The sequence below is a fragment of the Solea solea genome, chromosome 18 (assembly GCF_958295425.1).
Source record: "Solea solea chromosome 18, fSolSol10.1, whole genome shotgun sequence".
Classification (NCBI taxonomy): Eukaryota; Metazoa; Chordata; class Actinopteri; order Pleuronectiformes; family Soleidae; genus Solea; species Solea solea.
The window spans coordinates 7,182,627-7,207,438 of record NC_081151.1 but is presented as its reverse complement, the minus strand read 5'-3'; the positions used below and the strand labels follow the sequence as shown (position 1 = coordinate 7,207,438).

Genomic DNA, 24,812 nt, shown 5'->3' with positions numbered 1-24,812 from the left:
TGTCATTTTGCAGTGAGGTTCACGCTTTGATGCATTGCGTTTGTGTGTGTTTTTTCTGTGTATTAGCGTGAGATATACGCTGAGACTGGATGTGAAGGCTTTTTGGCTATTTATTACTCGCTACTCTCTCTCTCTCCCTTTAAGCCTGAGCAGTGATGAAGGGAGCTTGAAGCGGAGCCAGAAGTGACCAGCTGAGATTCTGGCTGCAGAGCTATAGGGCTGTAATGCAGTGGGAGAAAGGAGAGGAATCAGAGAGGTTAGGAAGGGGAGGGAAGAGGAGGGAAGGGGAGGTGGAGGAGAAAGCAGCTAAAGAGGGAGAGAACAGAGAGGATGGACAGAAAGGACACATTGTGTTTGGGTGAAGCGCTGGTCCCCGGTTCATTCGTGTGATCCCGTGACCCTGTTAAGTCAGTATATGACAGGAGTTCATTTCTGTTTCTATGTATATGACCGGGTGATGTGGCCAAAAGAATATCACAACAAAAAGATTTCAAATCAGCCGATAATAATTACTGCGATTAAAATGTCTGGCCTTTTTTGCTTATGGTACCCAGGAAAGGTCCTTTGAGTAAGTGTCTTTGCCCATTTTTCCAGAACACTTTGAACTTTCAACACGTGGCAGTTATTTAGAATATACTGCGTGTTAAAAGAGTGCATTAACAGACTTTAAGTCAAGAAAAACTAGTTTTTATCTTTTTTAGAGATTTTGCATGTTCATTTTGAAATTTGAACAATATAAAACATATTTTGAATAGAACTTTTCAATATTAAAATTCTATGCTCTCTGCTCTTTGTTTTTATTTTATAACCTGATATTTACTTGGGTAATGTGAAATCTACAGGGTTTATCTTTTGATTCATCTCACCTTTTTTTTTTTTGTACGTGAACTGAAACACATCCCAAACCAGACGGTTTCTTCCATGCAGAGTGACTAATAATCCAGCTTCTCTATATGTGTGTGTGTGTAGCTGGTCATGGAGTTCTGTGGAGCCGGCTCAGTGACGGACTTGATCAAGAACACCAAGGGGAACTCTCTAAAGGAGGAGTGGACCGCTTACATCTGCAGAGAGATCCTCCGGGTACGACGCCACATTGGCACACTGTGATGATGAATGTCTTTTCACTGTGTTTACATTACAGTATGGTAATAGTACGGTAATTATTCTGTATTAGGGAAGTCATTTTATGGTAACACCATTTTATTCATATCATCTACCAAGTAAGAGCTGATGGAAACCTATTGTTGTTTTCATATAAACTTTTACCCAAATATTATCCACACTTCTACCTTTGTTTACCTACCCATTAGTATTATTATGTCCTCGCAAACCAGTGCAGACGAAGACGTCTGGACTGAGTTGGAGAAACGCGATGCTTGACACAGACCTGTCCGTTTTGATAGCGATCACCACTTGTCGGTGTCCTGTCTTGCCTCCGTTTTGAAATGTTTACTGAAATTGTCCTCACTCCGGCACACATGTTATCTCTAATATCTGTCGTTGTCTGTGGCCTCAAGTTGAGAGAAGCAATAACGCTGCATCTTGGCAACAGTGGCGTTTCAAGGCAGCGGCACCAAAGATTTCCTCTCACATCATTTCACTCTCTCTTCCTGGTCTGATTTAGTCTTCTCTCTCCCCTTTTTTATGTCTTTATTGCTTTTCCTTCCGTGCTCCATCCTCCCTTTTCTCTCATATTTATCTTTACCCTTATTATTTAAGGCGCTTCACAGTCAACACTGCGCCTCGCTACACTAATAAGTTTGGAAGTGTCAAAACAATTTTTGAGATTTGGATAAATAAATCTCATGAATATTATCACATGCAGCTGAATTATGTCTAAAAGAGAAAGATGTTAAGAAGTGTACGACACAATTATAAAACGGTAACAATGCTATACATACAATAAGTTCCTCTACATTGAAATATAACGACTCATACGGCCTATGATAATGCTGCTGCTCCATAAGAATCAGGTTAATAATAATATTATGTCGTGTTTGTGTCACTATCTGCAGGGTCTGACTCATCTCCATCAGCACAAGGTCATCCACCGAGACATCAAGGGACAGAATGTCCTGCTGACGGAGAATGCAGAGGTCAAACTGGGTCAGTCTGTCACCCTACCTCACTTGATAAAGCAACTTTAGGATCGGGAGGAGGTATAAAGTTTCAGCCTGTGTCCAAATTCAGGCTCTGTGTCCTTCATCGGCTCCGCTCGGTGCCTTGGAAGGTGTCACAATGTGGTCACAGCGCTGCCACGAGTCAAGATTTTTGCCCTGTCACTAATCCACAAAAAAAAAACACTCAAAACAGAATAATTATACGAATCACTCATTCAAAACATTAATTCGGAAGAATTCTGTGTGCGTTTGAACCCGCAGTGGACTTTGGCGTCTCGGCGCAGCTGGACAGGACAGTTGGTCGCAGGAACACATTTATCGGGACACCGTATTGGATGGCACCAGAGGTCATCGCTTGTGACGAGAACCCTGACGCCACGTATGACTTCAAGGTGCGTGAACGGCCCCGCCGGTTCCTTTCCTTTCCTCTGACTCTCTCCGTCTTTGGTTAATGTGTTTGCACTGTGTCTGTCTTATTATTGCAGAGTGATTTATGGTCACTGGGAATCACCGCGATCGAGATGGCTGAGGGAGCGCCACGTACGTACCCGCGCAGCGACACGCGTGTTTTTTTATAATGCTGCTGCAGTAGATCATTATAATCAGGTGTTCAATCCTGGCCAATACAACTTTATCTGGAGCTATAATTGTAATGATTGCCGAGCAACAAGGGTAAAATTGCTTGTCAGATTGCTGGGCGTTTGCCCAAAATCCCTCTTTTGTTTATTGAGAATCTCATTCCTAGAAGTGCTTGCTCGCAGTTTTTATGATCACAGTTTGCAGAAGTTTGTTTCTTTCCTTCACATCGAGTGGAAAAACTCGTCCCTCGTAAAAGTCTGCCCCAGTCTACAGTGGAATTAATCACATTTATCACTGCGATTGTGGTGCGTTCACGTGTTCACTGTGCAGTTTAAATCCATGGAGATCTATGACAATATTACAGACTGAAGCAGCCAGAGTGAACGTTATTCTACACCGACATTTTTAACTATCTGATGATACACTTTCCTTCATGCAGCTCTGAATACAGCTTATACATCGCAGTATAAGCGTGTCAAATGAAGTGAATTAGATTCTGTAACCGATGTAGATTCTGTAACCGATGTAAAGTCCCATCGCTGCTTTTTGAGCTCGTTTTATGGCAGCGATCCTGGGGTTCTTTGATCACTGTCTTGTTTATATGTCTTTGGATCTGAAAAGTGTGGCTTCCTTTGTTTAAATGCTTATTCCCTAATAAGCTCACTCCCACTTTCATACGGTAAAGGAGATATTGGCATGTAGAAGAGTGGAGCCAGGAATCAAACCCAACTTTTGAGGAGTGCTGCATTTGATAATAATTTGATAACTCCTTTATTTATTATTATTTTATTACTGTGTTTTTATTTTATGTCTTTCAACTTGTGCTTTTATTTGCATTTGCCACTTTGACAAGAACAATGTAAAGTAAGATTCATTTAATATAATAAGGTACAAGAGGTAAATGCATCATTATCTTTTTTTTACCTGAACTTAAAGTTTGTGTTTATAAGAAGGCAAAACCTAAGTGTGTGTGTGTGTGTTTCACTCACTCACTCACTCACTCACTCACACACATTAATGTTATCAGTATTGACAGCTTGTATCGATTGCTTCAGAGCAAACTCCAACTCTCTTTGACTTTATGCCAAGATGATGTTTAGTACAATTAGTTAGAAGCACTTACACTGACCTGCGCCCGCATTTGATAACTCTTTTTGTCTCGACTCTTCAGCGCTCTGTGACATGCACCCGATGAGGGCGCTCTTCCTCATCCCGCGCAACCCTGCACCCAGGCTCAAGTCGAAGAAGTGGTGAGTGGTGAATCCTGACATTTGTGAACATAAGCCTGTAGTACATCTAAAGGTAAATATGATGGAATTAACTTGAATGCACTTTCTCTAAAATAAATTTTTTAAAGAGGTTTTGTGTCAGTTTGTGCAATGGTTCAAAGAGCTGACATAGGGTTGCAGTAGTCCCCAATATTTGTCAAATACCATGACTGTTAGGTCTTTTAAGGAACAATTTCACGACAGCGCAACACAACTGAGCGTCTCATAAGAAACGACATCCGTCTCATGTTTGCTCACCTGTGGGGTTTTTTCAGGTCAAAGAAGTTCCAGTCGTTCATAGAGAGCTGCCTGGTGAAGAGCCACAGCCAGAGACCCAGCACGGAGCAGCTGCTCAAGCATCCGTTCATCAGAGACCTGCCCAACGAGAGGCAGATCCGCATCCAGCTGAAGGACCACATCGACCGCACCAAGAAGAAGAGAGGAGAGAGGGGTGAGGCAGATGTGTGGCAGCTTATGATTTAAAGGTCCAGTGTGTGACGGTGTTCTCATACTTCTATTCGGATCCGATTTAGGGGAGTAATGATATATACATATATATGTATGTATATTTATATTTATATATATATATATGTGTGCATATATATGTATATATATGTATGTATATATATACATATATATATACATATATATATATATACATATATATATATATATATATATATATATATATATACATATATATATATATATATATACATATATATATATATATATATATGTATATGTATCCATTTATAAGCCTAGACTCTTCAACGTGTAGCTCAAACTCTGTTTACCAGAGTTGTTTGTGTGTAAATGCAGCTGAATAATACCCGTAAATTGTGTTCACGCCGCAAACGAACCGCTCCTCGGAACGATTGCAATGGAGCTGAGACCGCCCTCTTGAGGCCGGAAAACCATGCGAGTGCTGTGTTCACATAAGCTTATTAGAACCGATCTAGGGGGAGAAACGCCCACAGTTTCGGAAAATAACAAGCTCGGTATGAAAGCACCCTCAGATTTTTTGGCAGAAATTGAAGATACATCCCATATGCATGTTTGCATCACTTATACTTACATAAATAGGTTTGCTTCACATAGGTGATGCTGACTTGCACTTCCGTATTTCTACAGCAGCCTTAATGAAATGTGTTTCACCTTTTGAACTGCGTAAATGGAGAACAACGGTTCCGCCTACATCAACCAGAGACCAACTAAGTAAAAGGAGGAAGTTGAGTAGAAGGGTAAAAAAAAAAAAAAGTTGAACAACATAGTTCCTTGACACAATTAAATGGGCTTTATACTGTACGTGTGTATGGCGGTATCAGAATCAGAATCCCGGAGGAAATTGTGTCATGTGACGTTTGGGCTTCACCCATAAGATTTTGTCCAAATCCTGATTCACAGCCAGCGGTTTAAAAAAAGCAAAGTAAGACACCAACCACAAAAACATACAAACAAATGATGGCATGTTACACGTTTTACACGTCATTCACTCGATTAATAGCAGCCTGAGTGAATTTCAACATTCTGAACTTTGCAGCGATTGACCTTGTTCTGCAAAATATGCTGCTCAAGGAAATCCCATCACTGATGCCAAAAACGGGATATTGGGTGTATAAATCACACAGAAAGGACCTTACGTTTCAGACGCACGCGCGAAAAACCCAACGTCTTCCAAGCACATGAGCGACGGCAAAAATAAAAGAGACAGATGTCCGTCCTCCTCCGTCGTATCACACAAACGGAACGAGTGTCTGAGTGATAGATTGACACTTGGGCGCACAGAACTGTGCGGTGAAAACTACATTAGCCGCTTCAAGAAGCCAAACACTGCAGGGCGGAAGTAGAGCAGCGATGATGTATATGCGCCTTTCTCCGGCTGTCAGTTTGTCACATTTGGAGAACAAGCTGCAGCCACGACCGTTAAGCTTTGAGCAGCCGTTTGACTGAATGAGCTGTGAGCTAATGTTCTCCACCTCGCTACACACAGTAAAATTACAATTTATACTCTTATTCAAAGTCACGAAAAGAAAGATCCCCTGGAGGAGTGAGAATGTGGGAACGCCAACAACATCGTGAGCGGTTTGGTAATGAACAAAAGTAGTTGAAGTGAGAAATGCAGAAAGAGAAGGGAAACGGCTGTGTTCCCAGTAAGTGATTACCTTACACACTTTTGCTCTCTTATTTAAATGCTCTCACTCTTTTTATTCCCCGCTCTCCTCATCAGATGAGACGGAGTACGAGTACAGCGGCAGCGAAGAGGAGGACGAAGAAAGAGAAATGGGTGAACCGAGGTCAGTGGCTTGTCTGCAAACTGTACAAAATCATTCACGCCTTTTCCAAACCTCAAGAGTGACGAGGGACCTGCCTCTCTCCTGTCTACCTCTTTCACCCTCAGCTCCATCATCAACATCCCCGGCGAGTCGACCTTGAGGCGGGACTTCCTGCGCCTCCAGCTGGCCAATAAGGAGCGCTCCGAGGCGCAGAGGCGGCAGCAGCTGGAGCAGCAGCAGAACGAGGAGCACAAGCGCTTACTGCTGGCTGAGAGACAGAAACGCATCGAGGAGCAGAAGGAGCAGAGGAGGCGGCTGGAGGAGGTAAATGAAGGGCACATGTAGAACCATGACCTTTGACCACACTGGGAGCATGCCTCTACTGCATCTGACAATAAAAAACATACTTACGTAATCATACAGCACGTGTCGGATCATTCATCAAACACAGAAAAGCTGTAATCTGATTCACCAAAGAAGCTCATTTTTGACTGAAATTTTAACGATTTGGTAAAAGAAAAGCACATTGATGTGTAAGACTTTTCCATTCAGGAGTTTTTATGTGAGCATTGGAACCCGGCGGATGAAAACACCTTGTGATGACATACCTTACCTCAGTTTTGTCTGAATAAATAAAAACACAACATTCGCCATTTGAAAGACCTTCCTCAGAAACGAGGTTCTGCCTCACTGATCACAACAATACCAGTTAATACCAGAAAATGTCCTAAATATGCAACAAATACAAGTGTAAGTACACAAGCACACACACAAACACAGCATTTCTCTGGTGTCCCTCTCGTAATTCCACAGAGCAGGCTTATAGGAGGAAATCCTTAGACCATAATCTTTATGTTCTCTCTGGGTTCCCACCAGGATTTGCATGGCTAAGCATCATGACTCAATTCAACTAACATGACCTCTCCACTCAGAGTCTAGTGTGTGTGTGTGTGTGTGTGTGTGTATGAATGCACATGGCTTTCTGTGAATATTGTATTATTATGATTTACAAAGCAAAGACCCATTGTGCAAAGTATGTTTAAAAAAAAAAAAAAAACAGAATCTGCTGAGACTTGACTTCTCAATTTGCACTAAATTGGACGATTCAACGTGTGCAGCCTCCCTGAATCTCCCCGTGCCTCTGTTCTCCTGACAGCAGCAGCAGCGCGAACGTGAGCTGAGGAAACAGCAAGAGAGGGAACAGAGGAGGCGCTACGAGGAAATGGAGCAGCTCCGCAGAGAGGAGGAGAGGAGGCATGCCGAGAGAGAGCAGGTTGGTGTGCTTTCTCTAATTGTGAAAGTGTGACGCTGCAGATATGTGCACCTTGATGAGAGTAATGAATTAAAGATGAAATTCCCTCATCTCTCCTTAAACTTTGTTCTATGTCTCCGGTTGTCTCTGTTTCTCATGTCTTTTTTTTTTTTTTTTGCCGAACTTAAATCTTGTGCAGAATTATGTCCATGGTTCAATCACCATTAGATTTTCTGTCTCTTCTCTCTTTTTTCAGCTCTGTTGATCTTGCATTCAAAGAATTTCCATTTTTTTTCCTCTGATTAATTCCATTTTAAAGTCATATTTAATTTTAACAAATAAAAAAAAGTCTAATTTACTAAGTGCTTATTCTCATTAAGATGAGATTATGACTGTATTATGTCTTTAATATTATCTTTTGAAGTACATTATGTGTGACATATTGAGAAATCAGTTTTAGTGGAAAAGTAAAGGAAATTGTGTCATCAGACTCCCATTTTAACATGGCGATGAAAACATGTACCCTGTACATCTTTCCTGCTTTCTTCTTATTCTTTCTTGTGTACTCTGATTGCACCTTTCAAGTCTTTCCTGTTTCTTTTTATCTCCAACACTGTTCATCACATCATTTAGTTCATAATCCATTACATTTGCTTCTGACTCTCATCATTCAGTCGCCACCTCGTGAGATTATCCCTCTCTCTTCCTCTCTTTTTTTATCTGTGTCTCTGTTCTGATGTTAAGATTTCCTGATTTTTCTTTGTCCTTGTGCCGATGTGCTGCTCAGGAGTATATTCGTAGACAGCTGGAAGAGGAGCAGAGGCAGTTAGAGATTCTCCAGCAGCAGCTACTACAGGAACAGGCGTTACTGCTGGTAACCATAGTCCTACGTGCTCCTATACCACTCCCCCCCCACCTGTGCTGTGTGGCCCCCATTTCCCCCTGCATGCACCCGCCTGGCAGCTGAGGAACTGACCGTGATGGAATTCACAGTCTGAGTTGCTCAGTTAGCAGCAGGCCTGAAGAAAAGAAAAAAAAACAACATACCGCTGCGATGCTTTGTCTGGAATGTATTCAGATCACTATTTGCAAGTATGAACCCTAAAGTTGGCTGGATCGCAAAGAACTCCCCCGAGGGTGCAGGCGAAACGATTTGAGAATTGGGAAATTGCTCACTCTGTAATGAAGAAAAACAAAACAAAGAGCAAAAAGTCCATTTAAAAGTCACAGTAAAGATTGTTCATCTGATCTTAATGGAAAGTTCTTAAAGTTTAAGTGGTAGTCCCAAAGAAAAGCCTTTCGGGGCTCTCTGATGAATATCTTTATAGTTAAATACCAATGAGTTTTGACCATAGACCACATTTTTTTTTTACGTTTTTTTTTTTTTGGTTTCCTTCAGGACACCAATGTGGAAGTAAAAATGATTTGAGTAGCCACCAGGAGGCGACTCAGCTGGCTGCAAAAAGAATTCTGTTTGACTGGAGGTCTAAGGGGAAATGAGGAGTTAATGGTCTACATCTCTGATTTCAGGCCTTCTTCAACAGCAGAGGATGCCAGTTCTTTAAATAATTTTCCCATTTGAAAGAAAATGGACAATAAAACAAGGCACAGATGACTGGACACCAGTGTGATTGACAGGAGCCTAGTTGCAGGTGACATCTGTGAATTGCTGCTGGCAAAACCTCAATATGGTGCCGGCTGTGAATTTGGAGGCTTTAAAACAGGCCTTTAAATTCTTATGGATGACGTTGCAAACGCTACTTGATTTCAACTCAGGCAGTTATACTTTGAGGACTTTCTCTTCAGATGAAAAGGACAGTCTATGACTCACGAGTTTAGATTTGAAAAAAAGATCGATCTGCTCAATCAATACCACAGTTAATTGTGTCGTGCTTGTCCACCGCCACTCTTTGCAAGAAAAACCAACACGTGCAAAACTCCAGCAGCCACAGGAAAAACTTGAAACACCAAAACCCAGAAAAGGTCGTCACCTTCTCGGTTCATCTCGAGACGCTCTCTACCCTCCCCCGTGTCTGGTATCATTGTTTGTCATCAGGAAGTGCTTGTAATTGTGATTATTGTGAAAGTGTACGTGTGTGTTTATGTTCCATATCCACTGTTGCCGGTGTGTGTGTGTGTGTGTGTTTATCTGTTTTGCATGATCTGTGAAGTATTTGCAAATGCTCACAGAGCTGAACATTTGAGAGATAACGTCGGTTTCTTGGTAAATATTTATGTTACACTAAGGTTGTAAAAATACACACATCTGGCAAGGATTATTTGCAACTACTGAATAATATCTCCCCGCTGATCATTAATGGGCTGCAACGCTGACTTGATTTAAATTATCCTTGTGTTTCTCATGTTCTGTTTTCCCTTCCCCCCCCACCACCAACCCTCTAGGAGTACAAGCGTAAGCAGATCGAGGAGCAGCGGCAAGCGGAGCGGCTACAGAGGCAGCTCCAGCAGGAGAGAGCCTACCTGGTGTCTCTGCAACAGCAGCAGCAGCAGGAGGGAAGGCAAGCGGAGAAGAAACAGCTTTACCACTATAAAGATGTCATCAATCCTAATGACAAGCCTGCATGGGCTAAAGAGGCAAGTCTCACCTTGTGTGTGATATGGAAATATGACACATTTAATGTCTCATATACAGTACATTCACAAACAAAGTGGCCTTTTTTTTTTTTTTGGTAGTATCATTCCACAGGGCTTACAAGAAGCAGCGGTGCCGGAAAGACAATGTGGGGAGAAGCTGTCTGCATACCCTTGAGAATGAATTGATCCTGTATTTGTGATTGGCTTACCTTCCTCTGACTCTGACTTCTAGGTACCGAAGCAGCAGCATGCTCATGGTAACATGCCCCAACTACGACATCACCAGTCGTTCAATCAACCGGCTTCTTCCCCTGGCTCTCAAGGCCAACCCAGAAATCAAGCTCCTAGGCGAACACAGTCCCATAGCCAGTCCCATGGTCCTCCGCCCCTCTCTGCCCGACTCCCCAACATATGTGTTTACCCAGACCTCGAAAAATCCCTAGATCCAGGGCTGAAGCAGGAGATAAGTCAGCAGGTCCGCGAGTTTAGGGCCCAGAGACTTAGTCAGAAGTGCAGTCCGGGGCCCTCCCAGAAACACACTCCTGCTGCTGGGCAAGGACCCACCAAAGGCCCTACTAAGAGCCATAATGAGCTTTCTAGTCAAGGAAAACCCAACCCATCAAGTCCAGTACCCAACCTTAATCCTCTGAGGGCCAGTAGTCACATAGAGAAGAGTAGAGAAAGGTTTCTTTCCGGTCCCATAATAATGGGAGCCACCCAGGGGCTAATGTCTTCAGACCTACAGCCCAAGGCCCTTCAATCTCATCCTCAGCCCCCAGGACAAGTCCAGAGATCGCAGTCTGAAACAAATCAAGTTTCCAACCCTGCTGTGAAATTGGTTAGTGATCATCTACCTCGCAGGTTGCACTCGGCAATCAGTAGAATAGATGTAGATCTAGAACCCTTTTTTCCATGATTTGGGGTACGGGGTGAAGCCATCTCTCAGTCTCCACAGACTTCTTAGGAGCATGGCCTGACTCCCTCTCTGTATCCGATCTGGAAGCGCTCTCCAGCCAACCTTACTTAGACCACCTACTGATCTGACCGCAGCAGTGGCATCCTCCTTCAAGTCCCTGATAACAACCTCTGCTTTTTTTTCTTGCTCCCTCTCTTATGGAGGGACGAGGTGTGTTGTGCAGGTCTGACCTTTTTGCTCACACACAACCTGGCTGAGCTTTGTCTAATGAGTAGTCGCTCCACCGAACACGTAGTTGTTTTGCTCTCCAGGTTCTTCGAGCGCTCACATCTTCGCTCTCACTCGTTGCATATCATTACCCCCCTTTCCTTAGCCCTCTTTTTGGATAACACACCCCACACACACACATACACATATCTACAATCTCTATAAATAATTTGGCAAATGTGTTACTGATATTATTGTCTACTCAGGCTACAATCTAAAGGAGAGGTGCTCGTACGCATGCTTCGACTAATATTACCATAATCACTTAACCACACCCCAGAATGCACCACGGCAAACCCTCTTCTGGATATATTGATGTCCACATCACCAGAGAAAGACACCTTTACCCACCTCCCTTTAGGTTAGTCAAACCCTCAATCAAATACAACCTTGATGGTGATGGTTTCTGGCCAAGTGGTGGTGGCATCATTTTCCCCCAACCAGGACCCCTCAATGGATGTCCTTCTGTCTACCTGTCTAACACGTACCTGTGTCCTTTCCTTAAATAGACACAGCTGTGGTCATCAATAACTTTTCATGTTCAGTCTGTGCGTCTGTAGAACCTCTGCCATAGCAGAAAGAGCTTTTGGGTTGTCTTCTGAAACAGAAGCAGCACGACCCAAAAGGTTTTTCTTCTGTCGTTGGATCGTCTAAGAGGAACCTCTCTCTCTGTCTCTCGTAGGGTCAGCTGATGCTTTCGCTAACCTTGATCGTGTGCTGCCTCCACAGATCAAACAGTCGTTCTTTATTTGTGTTTTTGTACTCATGAACCAACAACAGATTTAGGAAATGATATGGTATTTCATAGTCGTTCTGAGCCAGGGGGACACAATACCCTTAACCCTCCACAGACCATTGAGTAGATTGTTCGGAGTAAGAAAAAAAGAAGTGTGATTTGGCAAGTGAGGGCATTCCTCGGAGGCCTTCTCTTGCTGCACAGCAGATTATCTGATAATCTGATTACCCTGGCAAGCAGAGCTTTCTGCCTTGCTCACACACACAGATATTCAGTGGGCGCTAGTGTCCCTCGAGTGCTTAAGTACACCGACAGCCTTATGCTTTAGACTGGTTTAGCAAAATTAGATTAAGATGGAGCGAGAGATAAGGCGACCCTAATTATTTATTTATTTATTTATTTATTTATTTATTAAATTAATTAATTAAATTCTTCTTATTTTCTACTTACTCCGGTCAAAATTCTTCAGCTCCACTCCGATCACATACCCTGGTACATACAGTGGAAGCACATTTCTGATATTCCTCCAAGTACCACCAGAGGAAGCTCGTGTGCCACTGGTGGCACTCGCACCACAGTTTGAGAACCATGGTTATTGAATCTTTTATTGAATCTATTGAGACCCTTTTGGACCTTTCCTCCCGGCCATCGGACGTGCTAACTCTTCGACCTCATGTGGGAAGTGTAGAGGCACATACAGTATCGCACATGAACAGATGGTTCTGGGATCAAAGACAAAGATAATCCAAACACAGAGGGTGGTTCACACGGAGCCAAATCTAAACGGCGGTGTCATCACCTTCCATGAAGTCTGGAGTGGTGTTGTCCTTCAAAGGAAAGACGGGGGTACAGCAACACAAACACATTTATGAGTCGTCAACTCAATGATTGAGTTTTTGTCTTGCCTGATGCACCTGGAACACTCACAGTCACTTGTGTGAGTTCTCTTTGAGTACATCACTTTAGAACAAAACAAAATCTGGCAAAATCAGCAAACGTCAAACACATTTTCACAGGTACAACATCATTTTACCTAAATTCCTCTCCATAGACTCTGTCCCACAGAGGTGGATGAAGTTAAGGCCGTCCGGTGGATCAGTGGGATGCATGGGGGGCGCTAATAACCTCTGTGGTGCAAGTGTGGTGGTCGGTTGCGCTGTGAGTGACCGTGGTGTGTGTGACCCGTCCCAGGTGGAGGAGCGGTCTAAGCTGAACAGGCAGAGCTCGCCAGCGCTGCAGCACAAAGTGTCCAACCGCATCTCTGACCCCTCCCTCCCTCCCCGATCCGAGTCCTTCAGCAGCGGGGGCATGCAGCCTGCCCGCACCCCACCCATTCACCGCTCCATCGAACCACAGGTGTGTGTGTGTGTGCGCGCGTGCATGTGTGGGCAGTGGGTGTATTTCCTTGTGACTGGTATTGTTAATCAATTAATACCAAATCTATTTTTCATCTTGTGCCTTTAATTAAATAAGCAATAAAAGTGCCTTTCTCTCTCTTTCTCTTTCACATTTCTGTCTTTCCTTCTTTCTTTTCTTCAACCTCATCATTATTTCTTCTTTACAAATCTCCAACCACACCTTATAAATGATATGAGATTGAAAGTAAGCGTCTGAGAGCAGCGGAGGAGAATTATCACACAGTAAAAGGATATATATACTGTATATATATATATATATATATATATATATATATATATATATATATATGATCTATTAAGGGTTGTCAATCATTAACTTCCCTTCATGGTCATTAGAAATGTATTATAATGCATTTCTTACATGTAGCACCTTTAATTTCCTACTTTCTTCCTCTGCTGTACTTTCATCCTTGGTGTTTCTTCTTCCTATGATGATCTCTCTCTACCTTCTTTACACAGACCCACTTACCCCATCACTCCATCCTATTCTTCTCCTTCTAGTTTTACCACATTTTCTTTCCTAAAACATTCCCCTCTGAACACTTTTCCAACTTCTCATCTCTCATTTAAACAATCTTTCTTCTAAATCTCTGTCCTGGCAATGCTTAACCTTTTTCTGTCCACCTGACGCTGTCCCTTCACGTTGTCCTGGGCGACAGTTGCTCAGTGGTACAACGAGTCGTCTTTCAACTCAAAGGTCTGGGGTTTGATTCCTGGCTCCACTACACGGTTGTGCTGGCAGTGTGTGAATGGGTATGAAAGACTGATGGAATGAATGGGTGACTGGCAAAACTTTGAGTGGTCATCAGGACTAGAATAGCACTATATAAATCCAAACCACTTACCATTCCTGTGTCCCTCAGATGGCTCATCTGGTTCCAGTGAAGACCCACTCCAGCTCCATGTCTGGCTCTCAGTCTCTGCAGGACCAGACGGGCTCAGCCCTGAGTGAGGGTGTGAGCGTAGTGTCCCCGCGGCCCGAGATGCCTCGGCAAAACTCGGACCCCACGTCTGACAACCCCGGACCCCAGCTGCGCGTCACCGGCAGGGAGGAACGCGACCGGGAACGAGACAGGGATCGGGACAGGAATGCTTGGCTGAGAGAGGAGGACCTTCCACCAAAGGTCAGAGAATCATCAGGAGGAGGACCAAGTTAGACATTCCATTAGAATCACTTTTTCCCCTTTCTTTTTACCATGTTGTCACTGCAGTGTAAGGTGTTACCATAATAGCAATGATATACAAATGACATTAAAGCATTTGGTGAAATTGCTTTTTAGTGTCCTACCATGCAGTGGCAGAATTTTACACTCTGAAACACACAGAGAGAAATATCAAGGATGAGATCTTTATGATATGAATTCCTATGAGTTCCTAAACTGCAGCCTCGATAATTGCACACAAAATCACAGTTAGATATTTGACTCATAGTTTAACCCTAATTCTGCACATATTGAGTATTTAAAGCAACAACAGCCAATTTACCGTCATACTGATAGTTTGATGATAAAATAGCTTTTAACTGTCTTGCTCGGTGATTACGTACCCCAATCCTGACCTTCTGTATTTCATGTCCAGGTCCCCCAAAGGACCACATCCATCTCCCCAGCTCTCGTCAGGAAGAACTCCCCGAACGGAGGAGCGGATCTAGGCCCTCGCACAGGTTCACAGCTCATACGGGCCAGGTAGAGCTTATTATGCCGTGCAAACTGCACAACTGAGGACACTTTTATTGCCTAATTCTGTCTGTATTTGCTTTGTAAAGAGAAAAGGACGGTTGGTTTTTCTTTTTGGGGCTGCTGTAGAAATATGTCTGTCTCTGTTATAGTAACCCGGACCTGAGACGCTCTGAGCTCTCCTTAGATGCCATGCTGCAGCGAACCTCCTCCAACTCCTCCTCCTCCTCCTCCCCTTCGTCTCAGGGAGGCTCGGTCGAGAGAAGAGGTACAAACGCTCACCCCGGAACACATATTCATGCTGACAATTACAAACTAACGCGCACACAAGCGCCTACATGCACTGACGTCGCTCCAGCTCGTTTCGGTGCGATGTTGTCAGTCACAGTTCTGCTCTGATCAACCTGTCCGATCTGCCCCGTTGCCCTCGCCCTCGAGGGAGGCGGACGAGAGGGATTGATGTCGAAAGAGGTGTCGAGGGATGTGTCAAACACCAGGGCACAGGGATATCTAAGCTATGCATGGATCTCCCTCTGGCAAATACAGAACATAAAGAAGTGGACTCGAACTCCTGCAGCATCCACTGATGTCAGTGACTTGATGTGCGAGGGTTTTAAATGCTACCTTCCTCAGAGCAAAAGCCTTAATGTTCACTTCTTCTCAGGCTCAGCTGCCTGAGAAGAAGTGAACATTAAGGCAAGAAAAGACAAGAATATTGCAGGATATACGCTCGCCGGGATAATTTCAGTTTGAAGCTCTTGACAGAGGGGAAGATGTAGAAGTGTTGTAGGGCCCTTAATGTTTGGTTTCTACTACTACTTTGAAGTGGGGCTCGGTTGCAAAATATATATATATATAAGGATAACACAGATGGCATCAAGGAGGAAAACGTCTTAAAAAGCACAAAATTGACGTTTCCATTTAGGATCGACATTACTTATTTTAAGTGATTATGACAAAGCTTTTTAAAAAGTTTTCTTCTCCGATAGGTCAACCCAAGCAGGACTCGTCCCCTCCAGGAGCCAATCAGGAGGCAAAGTCCAAACCAGAGGAGGGCCGTGAATCAGCCAGACCCAGCCGACCTGCTGTGAGTCACACGGCACATACACTACATCACTGTCTGTCAAAGCGATCTCCTCTCCGGGAATCTTCTACAGCTCTCTTATCCTTTTTTCTTCTTTTCATCTGGTTCTTTTTTTTCTGTCCTTCTATTTTCTCTTCCTCTCTCTGTCTCTGTCCCCCCTCTCTCTCTCTCTCTCCTGTCTTTCTTCAGAGCTATAAGAAAGCCATAGATGAGGTTAGTGACGCCCGAGTCCTCTTTCCCTGACCCTAGTTTTCCCTCTTATTTTGAAACTGCAGAGCCCTTCTCTTGAACTGCGTGCGGCATGGTGGAATTTTGTTGCTTTCACACACACACACACACGCACAAAAAAGACGACTTTTTGCCGTTTCTGTTAACTTTGAAGTATCGGGGTGCCGTAGCGATGGCAGTGCATGTGTGCTTCTACACACATGCCTCAGACGGCGTATGTGGACGGTGTATGCATGCATGCGGTGTGTTCGCGTGTGTGTGTGTGTGGAACCAAGCACCTGAACACTCTCTAAATCTCTTTTCCTGTTTTACTGTTGTCACGGTTACTGGTCAGGAGGAGCTGGTAAGCCCACCCCCCTCACCCCACCCCCCAAACTTCCATGTGCATGATTTGGTCTGATCCATTGGCTCGGTTTTGACTGGGAGAGGGAGGAGGAAGGAGATGAAATGATGGGGTAGAGGAGCTTGATGAGGTTGATGCTGCACTCCATTAATTCTTTAAGCCCGATTATCTGTATATCAGACGTGTTCATAATAGTTGCTTGTGAGAGATTAAAAGTGCTCCTCTGTGATCACTCCTTTTAGTGTTACTTGAAGAAAAAATGCTCTCAGATATGCACTCTTGTTGCAGGGAACCTGGATGTTTTTATGGGATGACAAATCAGTTGTCCTCTTGACATGATGCTGATGGCTTGTCTAACTCTTCGTACTTCTCTGCTCCCTTCACTCTTGTATGTGGTTTGGCCTCTTAGTTTCCCCAAAGTGAGTGACTTTGTTGTTCTCTTTCCTTCTTTATAGGACCTAAGTGCACTGGCTAAAGAACTCCGAGAACTGAGGGTAGAGGAGGGCACCAGGCCCCCAGTCAAGGTACTGTGATGACGACGTATACAGAAACATATACAACAAAGAATAGCATTATTCTAATAATTCAAACAAAACAAAAACACTGATCAACTTTGTAATGAGTAACTGGATATTCATGTCAGCATTCATGCAATGTGTAGCCCTCTCTTCCTCTAATGAAGGTGACCGACTATTCGTCCTCGAGTGACGAGTCAGAGAGCAGCGACGACGACGGGGAGACGGTGGGTCACGACGGGACCGTTGCTGTTAGTGACATCCCACGCATCATGTAAGCTCCTCCCGTCTGTTTCTCGCCGCATACCCTGTTTCCATCACCGTCCATTTGCATTGACATATACGTGCCGCGCGCGCGTGTGTGTGTGTGTGTGTGTGTGTGTGTTGCAGGCCAGCAGTGCAGAGCAGTGGCGAGTCTTATGGAGGGCTGACGGAGGACTCCTTGGGAGAGGCCTATAATAGCTCCAAGGACAGCACTCAAGTGATGAGAGAGGTACTAAATAAAACACACACACACACACACACAGCACAGGTTTGTGCAGCATTGGAAGTGTGGAGTGAGCCTCATAGACACTAAACATTCCCTTGCCCCTTATCCTAACCTTAACCATCACAACTAACCCCTAACCTAACCCTAAAACTGGATTTTTACCCCCCAAAAAGCCCTTTAAAGATGTGAGGACCAGCCAAAATGTCCCCACTCTGTATGGTTTCTATGATTTTTAGTCCTCAACACACACACACACGTTTGCACAGCAATCGTAGTGAAGACACTCATAGACACTTTACATTCCCTTGCCCCTTACCCTAACCTTAACCATCACAACTAAATGCCTAACCCTAAATTAAACCCAACTCTAACTTAAACGGTGAGAGAACGTGAGGACCAGCCAAAATGTCTTCACTCCCACTCCACTCAGTGTGTTCAATGACACTTTTATTCTGCATCTTATCCTGTGTCATGTCAGCACCCTTCTTTCTCGTTCTGTTGCAGGCGGAAGAGAGGAGGAGAGGAGGTCACACGGAGAGCAACGGCTTTGGAAGTCACGGCAACCACGGCAACCTCCCCGACCTGGTACAGCAGAGCCACTCCCCCTCAGCTACGCCCACCAGCGCCCTGCAGGAACTTAGCGACATGGCAGAGGTGCGCACACAACCACACATGCTAATATCCTTCCTGGGTGCAGACGTGTGGAAAAATGTAGTTAAGTCTCTCACTGAGTTGAAAGGAAATCCACACATATGTGTTCTCTTCTAAAAATGGAAGTGGAGCCGTCGATCGCACCAATGTTTACTCACGTGTGCTATGCTTAATCGTTCATTTACCCCTCATTTGTAGCATCATTTACAAAAGTGACGTCGTGTTCTATTGAAGAAGACCCGACACTAGTGTTTGAGATGTTATCAATCAAGTTTAATTAATTAGGGCTCGTGTTTCCACAGAGTTCGACTCAAACTGGGTTCTTTGTGCAACTGTCTCTGGTTTAAACCGAAAGACTATGTCCATTTTTGTGTGCGATCTATGGAAATACCAGATTTCAATTATTGTGTATTCACACAACACTATTCCTGTTTTTTTTCCCCCCAAAACAGTTTGGTATTAGTGGCTCGAACACATCCTTTACGCCATTTGTTGATACGCGCGTCTATCAGACCTCCCCGAGTGAAAATGACGATGATGACAACTCAGCGGCAGGTATTTGTCTCGTCACATCGTTTCGCTGAAATATGCACACTCTTTTTACTCACTTACTGTCCCTTCTGTGGTGCCCTAGCCATGTTTGCAAACGAGCTGCTGAGGCAGGAGCAGGCCAGACTAAACGAAGCCAGAAAGATCTCCGTGGTCAACGTGAACCCGACCAACATCCGCCCCCACAGCGACACGCCCGAGATCCGCAAGTACAAGAAGCGCTTCAACTCTGAGATCCTGTGCGCCGCACTCTGGGGTAGGAGGGCGCAACCGTCGTTCGTCCCACAACAAAAGAAAAACCTTCATGTCGCTGTAGCTTCTTTTTTTTTGTGTGTGTTCAGGCGTCAACTTACTGGTCGGGACGGAGAATGGCTTGATGCTGCTTGACCGCAGTGGACAGGGGAAAGTGTACAACCTCATCACCAGGCGCCGCTTCCTGCAGATGGACGTGCTGGAGGGTCTCAATGTATTAGTCACAATATCTGGTAGGTCTCACACATGACTACCATTTCACCGTCAAACGGTCCATGTTTAGAACTGATTTAAAGATTTTACTGGTTGCTTTTAGGGCCCCTCTTTGGACATTGTTGACCTTTTAACGCCACGTGTGCCCGGTCATAATCTGAGGTCCCCAGTGACTCAGTTCCACTGAGAATAACCTACCTTCATTATCCTCTTATAAATCCCTTTTACAAGTGTGCTTTTACAGGACTTTTATAGTGATTTTGATTTGTGTTTTTACTGCTTTTATTGTTTGATTACGTTCTGTTTTATGTTGTGATTGCCGTCTGTTTTTGTTTTCCCTTTATTATACGGCTTGTAAAGGACTTGTGTTTTGAAAGGTGCTATATATATATGTATATATAAAGTTTATTATTATTTAAAACAAACAAGAACATTTGGAGTCTGTTATATTGAGGTATAATGTCTCACAATGGCCACATATTCTGCCGATGTTTACAGTTTACAGCTGGATAGGTCTTTCATTCATTTTGACATGTCAATCCAATAAATTCGGTGTCTCGCCTTTCTTTCTCCTGCTGTCTTTCCCTCTCTCTCTCTCTCTCTCCCTCTCTCTCTCTCTCTCTCTCCCTCTCTCTCTCTCTCTCTTAGGGAAAAAGAACAAGTTGCGCGTCTACTACTTGTCCTGGCTGAGAAACCGAATATTACACAACGACCCTGAGGTGGAAAAGAAGCAGGGCTGGATTACAGTGGGAGAGCTGGAGGGCTGTGTGCATTATAAAGTTGGTAAGGATTGTTTATGTGTATACCGCGTGTTTGTGTGTGTGTTTGTTCTTGTATTTTGGACCTTTTTCTGGCACTGACCTCGTCATGGAGACCCAAACGTGGTCCTTATGAGGCTGCACCTCATTTTTTGTTATTCTAACGTATGTATTTTTCACATCGTATAATATTTCTTGTGATAAATGTCAGATATTTAGAGATAGGTTTGATCCTGAGTGAAATGAAAAAGCATCACCTTTTATTTAAATGAAATGTTATGTACGTGCTGAGAAGTGACAAACATTGGGTGCCTGTTCCTTTCCAGTAAAATACGAGCGGATCAAATTTCTGGTTATCGCTCTGAAGAACTCAGTGGAAATCTACGCCTGGGCTCCCAAACCCTACCACAAGTTTATGGCCTTCAAGGTATGGAAGGAAACCCCTGAACTCTTGCACTGGTTCGCTGTGGCCGATCCATTTCGTCGTCCATTGGCTTCTGACTTTGTCTTTTTCCACTCCATGCCCCTAACTGCATATCTGCTATCCCTCATTCCCCGTCGTCTTCTTTTCTTTCTTTTTTTATAGTCCTTCACTGAGCTGCAGCACCGCCCCCAGCTGGTCGACTTGACGGTGGAGGAAGGTCAGCGGTTAAAAGTCATCTACGGCTCCAGCGTGGGCTTCCACGTCGTCGACGTGGACTCGGGCAACCCTTACGACATCTACATCCCCTCACATGTAAGTGTGTGTGTGTGTATATAACATGACATATAAATGAAGTAAGCAGCAACATAAAATATGAATGCAATAAGTAGATAATCAAAAGACAACCCTGAGAAAGGAAAACAGGGAAAGAAAAGCAAGATTGCACAAAATCGGATCGGAACGTAAACAAGTATCCACGCAGCAAACTCGCGAGGGTTTTCATAACGAAAGAATATTCATGAACTCCGAATGACTTGCTGTGTTCTTCACCTTCCATTTGTGCTTCCGCTCCTCTCTCCTTCGCAGATAAAGGTGATGTCCTGCGGAAAATGCACAGAAAGTACTGTGTCCTTTGCTTCCTTTTCACTGCTGTGTTCACAGCGCAGTTCATTAGTGCATTAATGCATTTGGTTTAGCATGAAAAAAAAAATCCATCTTGGCCACGGTAGACGTCACGGAAATGAACATAAAATGATGGGTTTACGACCTCGCAAGCAGAGCCAGGAATTGAACCCACAACCTTCCAGTTGAAAGACAACTCGCCCTACCACTGAGCCACCATGGCTCAAGCCTAACTTTATGTCAGAAAATGACTTTTGATACTTAAGTACAGTAAATGTCATGAACTTTAAGACTTTAATTTAAGTAATATAACAAAAGAAAATGACTTCAACTTCTACCAAAGTCATTTCCTGGTAAGATACTTGTACTTTTACTATAAAAGTATCCCTTTTAGGTACTTTAGGTAGATCTACACGCTGCCATACTGACTTCATCATCATTGCCCGATTTGCTCTTAAAGCAACTTTATTCTCCCCATTAAAAGTGAAAGGTTTGTTGTTGTTTTTTCAGCAGCAGGGATCATCTAATAGATGTTGGTCATTAATGTATCTGATCCACACGAACTCCAAATGCACAGCAAAGAAATGTTGTCCTCTGCTGTCGCCGCATGTTTCCAAGGCAGCGGGAGATTAACATCTAATCTGCCTGTGTACTGTATCCTCACAATCCCGGAATCCCACTGTGCACAAGCACAAGATCATATCGGGGACTCTTTGAAGACCATAGACCGGATTAAAATTCAAAATATCTATATTTTTATATATATATATATATATATATTTTTTTTTTTTCCCTGAATTCTGTCAATAGTCTTTATCATGTGTCTGAATGCAGTGAATGTCTATAACACTGCCAAGAGACATTCTAGGTGGCCGTCTCCATCTTCAGGAGACAACAACAACAACAATAAAACAATAAAAATGATGATGAATAAATAAAATACACTAAAATATGCCTGAAGTACAAACAGGGGTGTTCCTGTGTGAATGTGGATCATCCTTGTGGCCAAAAATGACTTTTTTCACCACCTAATGAGTCATGAGTTGTTGCTCATCATATGTTAGTGCAGTCGTGGTCTCTCCTCCTCCTCCTCCGTCGACATGTGTGCCGCCACTTCTTCCGCTTCTAATGCTCTTTCTGTTCATTAATGCTGTAGAAAAGTGCTAATATTAGCCTTCTTTTTTTGCAGTTTATATGGGGAAAAAAGGCTTCTCAGACGCTCCTTCCAAACTGCTCTTTAGAGGATTAAACACACACTAATATAGTCCACAGTCCGACAGATTCGTGTAGCGGTGTTAACACCAGCAATATTTTTAATCTGACGTACATCATGGCAGATTAGATGAAAGCCCTTTTCAAAAATGTTTTCGCTTGCATCAGATCCAGAGTCAGGTGACGCCCCACGCCATCGTGGTGCTGCCCAAGACCGACGGGATGGAGATGCTGCTGTGTTACGAGGACGAGGGCGTCTACGTGAACACCTACGGTCGAATCACAAAGGACGTGGTGCTTCAGTGGGGAGAGATGCCTACCTCTGTTGGTATGCCCCCCCCCCCCCGACATGGAAAACAACTGCAATGTTTTAGCGTTTAATCCCATGTAAAGATATCATCAGATTAATCAGAAAAGATGGAAATAAGATGCTGCACTTAAATCATGCAGACGCAACTCTCTTGTATTTCATTTTTGTTTTTAAAATTTGGTCCATTTTAGCGTGTCGGCAGAAGGTTCTAGTCGTTAAAAAATCGCTCATGTGCCATTTATGTGTCTCCCGTTTTGCCAGCCTACATTCATTCCAACCAGATTATGGGCTGGGGTGAGAAAGCCATAGAGATCCGCTCTGTGGAAACGGGTCATCTGGACGGCGTCTTTATGCACAAGAGAGCCCAGAGACTCAAGTTCCTCTGCGAGCGGAACGACAAGGTAGGACGCACAGTCGTAGAAACATGGTTGGTGGCTTCCAGAAAGCATGGTCAATTAACTCAAAGCAGTTATACTCGGCCAATAATTCGTTGTATCGTCCTTCTCTCCATAGGTGTTCTTTGCATCGGTGCGTTCGGGAGGCAGCAGCCAAGTTTTCTTCATGACTCTCAACAGAAACTCTATGATGAACTGGTGATGGCTCCTCCCACTGTCCCCTCTTCTGACTCACCTTAGGCCCCACCCGCGGCACGTCACACACACAAACGAACCCGACTCCCCGAGAGGCCGCGAGTGAACTATTTTAACACTGGAGAGACCCCAAAAAAAAACGATGTAAGGAAAAAAAAACAAACGACAACACAAGCGTGTGCTAAGTGAAGAGGTCGTGTCCAGCAGATGATGTCGGGTCGTGCAGAAGCCATTGATACACAACTGACTGGCAAACCGGTGCCACTAACTCTCCAAATATTCTCTTTCTGTGTCTGTCTGTAAATCTTTCTCCTTTTTAGTCTCCCCCCCCCCCCTGCAAACGGACAGCTGTTGAAGAATACTCCTCTGCTCCTTCCTCTCTTCCTGTTAGATCTTGCCCTCATCGGCGGGATTACGATTTGATATCAATTGAAATAGTTTCCTCTGGATGTGACGGAGCACAAAAGGGGGGGCCGGCCGAGGGACGACGGGTATTGATTTCCCTTCTCCTCCTGTCACTCCCCTTCCTCCTCCTGCACCTCCTCGAGGTTGTGATTTGGTGTTCGATTGCTGATAGAGACTCTGCCGTCGTAGGCAGGTAGACATAGTATGCAAAGACGATGTCCGTGTCCCTTTAATATGAAACCACTGGTCCATGAAGTGTTTTCTCTCCCGTCTTCCTCTTTCCCTTTCTTCCGTCACCTCTCCGTCATCACTTATCTCCCCACACACTTTTCACTCCTCTCTGAAGGTGCTGCATCAGGTATACTGTAACATTAAAATGAACAATGCGCACGTTATTGTGTTCATTCTTCTTCTTCTTCTCCTTCTTCTGTTTTTTTTTTGTGTAGCAGTTTTTGCGGTCAGCTTAGTCTTAATTGAAGCTCGATGAATTGCACAGCACACGCGTCTCTAAAATCAGGAATCGTAGGATATTGAAGAAAATGTCGACAAAACAAAGTCCAGTCATTCTGTGTGTGTGTGTGTGTGTGTGAGAGAGAGAGTGTGTTTACAAGCAGGTTTATGGAGTTATCTTCTTCAATATTGGTGGATGATTCTGTTGCCTTGAAGACAACAATATTCCGGCTACTCGCGCCCGCATCACCGTCGGAAATTAAAAGCGACGGCGACATCAGCGGGGTATGAGCTACCGGGAATACTGTGTGTGTGTGTGTGTGTGTGTGTGTGTGTGTTGTGAAAGCTGTGGTGTGTATCTCCGCAGTGATTGGCTCTCCTGATTTTGGCCTCCCAACTGTGTGCGTACGGTGCCAAGCGTATGACGTAACCGACTAAAACCAGGCCGAGAGGTCACCACTCGTTTTTTATTTTATAATTAATGGATTTTATTGCCTATGCGGTTTAGTTTACACATATTTTTTTGTGTGTGTATGCGTGCGTTATTGTCTTCAACCTTAACACGTGACATTAACAACCTTAAGACTTGATTGGTTCTCTGAAAGGAGTCATTG

General features: G+C 44.0%; 1 protein-coding gene across 8 annotated transcripts in view; it reads left to right on the top strand.

The window, feature by feature from the left end:
- tnika (TRAF2 and NCK interacting kinase a) overlaps nt 1-23,414 on the top strand; it is a 52,494-nt gene extending 29,080 nt beyond the window's left edge. The window contains exons 5-35 of one of the 8 annotated variants that reach the window (XM_058614959.1): nt 970-1,080; nt 2,016-2,106; nt 2,382-2,512; nt 2,606-2,660; nt 3,871-3,949; nt 4,243-4,418; nt 6,198-6,264; nt 6,369-6,567; nt 7,403-7,516; nt 8,283-8,369; nt 9,899-10,090; nt 10,323-10,928; nt 13,201-13,365; nt 14,291-14,551; nt 15,006-15,112; nt 15,256-15,371; nt 16,093-16,190; nt 16,377-16,400; nt 17,214-17,282; nt 17,441-17,547; nt 17,664-17,766; nt 18,268-18,417; nt 18,867-18,969; nt 19,049-19,219; nt 19,305-19,448; nt 20,077-20,211; nt 20,513-20,613; nt 20,773-20,922; nt 22,612-22,771; nt 23,015-23,154; nt 23,267-23,414. In XM_058614959.1, the coding sequence (XP_058470942.1) occupies nt 970-1,080; nt 2,016-2,106; nt 2,382-2,512; nt 2,606-2,660; nt 3,871-3,949; nt 4,243-4,418; nt 6,198-6,264; nt 6,369-6,567; nt 7,403-7,516; nt 8,283-8,369; nt 9,899-10,090; nt 10,323-10,928; nt 13,201-13,365; nt 14,291-14,551; nt 15,006-15,112; nt 15,256-15,371; nt 16,093-16,190; nt 16,377-16,400; nt 17,214-17,282; nt 17,441-17,547; nt 17,664-17,766; nt 18,268-18,417; nt 18,867-18,969; nt 19,049-19,219; nt 19,305-19,448; nt 20,077-20,211; nt 20,513-20,613; nt 20,773-20,922; nt 22,612-22,771; nt 23,015-23,154; nt 23,267-23,350 (4,296 nt within the window). In that variant the 3' untranslated portion in view covers nt 23,351-23,414. Of the gene's footprint in view, nt 1-969; nt 1,081-2,015; nt 2,107-2,381; nt 2,513-2,605; nt 2,661-3,870; nt 3,950-4,242; nt 4,419-6,197; nt 6,265-6,368; nt 6,568-7,399; nt 7,517-8,282; nt 8,370-9,898; nt 10,091-10,322; nt 10,929-13,200; nt 13,366-14,290; nt 14,552-15,005; nt 15,113-15,255; nt 15,372-16,092; nt 16,191-16,376; nt 16,401-17,213; nt 17,283-17,440; nt 17,548-17,663; nt 17,767-18,267; nt 18,418-18,866; nt 18,970-19,048; nt 19,220-19,304; nt 19,449-20,076; nt 20,212-20,512; nt 20,614-20,772; nt 20,923-22,611; nt 22,772-23,014; nt 23,155-23,266 lie in introns of all 8 variants that reach the window. The other 7 variants (XM_058614958.1, XM_058614962.1, XM_058614963.1 and 4 more) reach the window with 7 other exon arrangements.
- Nucleotides 23,415-24,812: the final 1,398 nt, after the last annotated feature.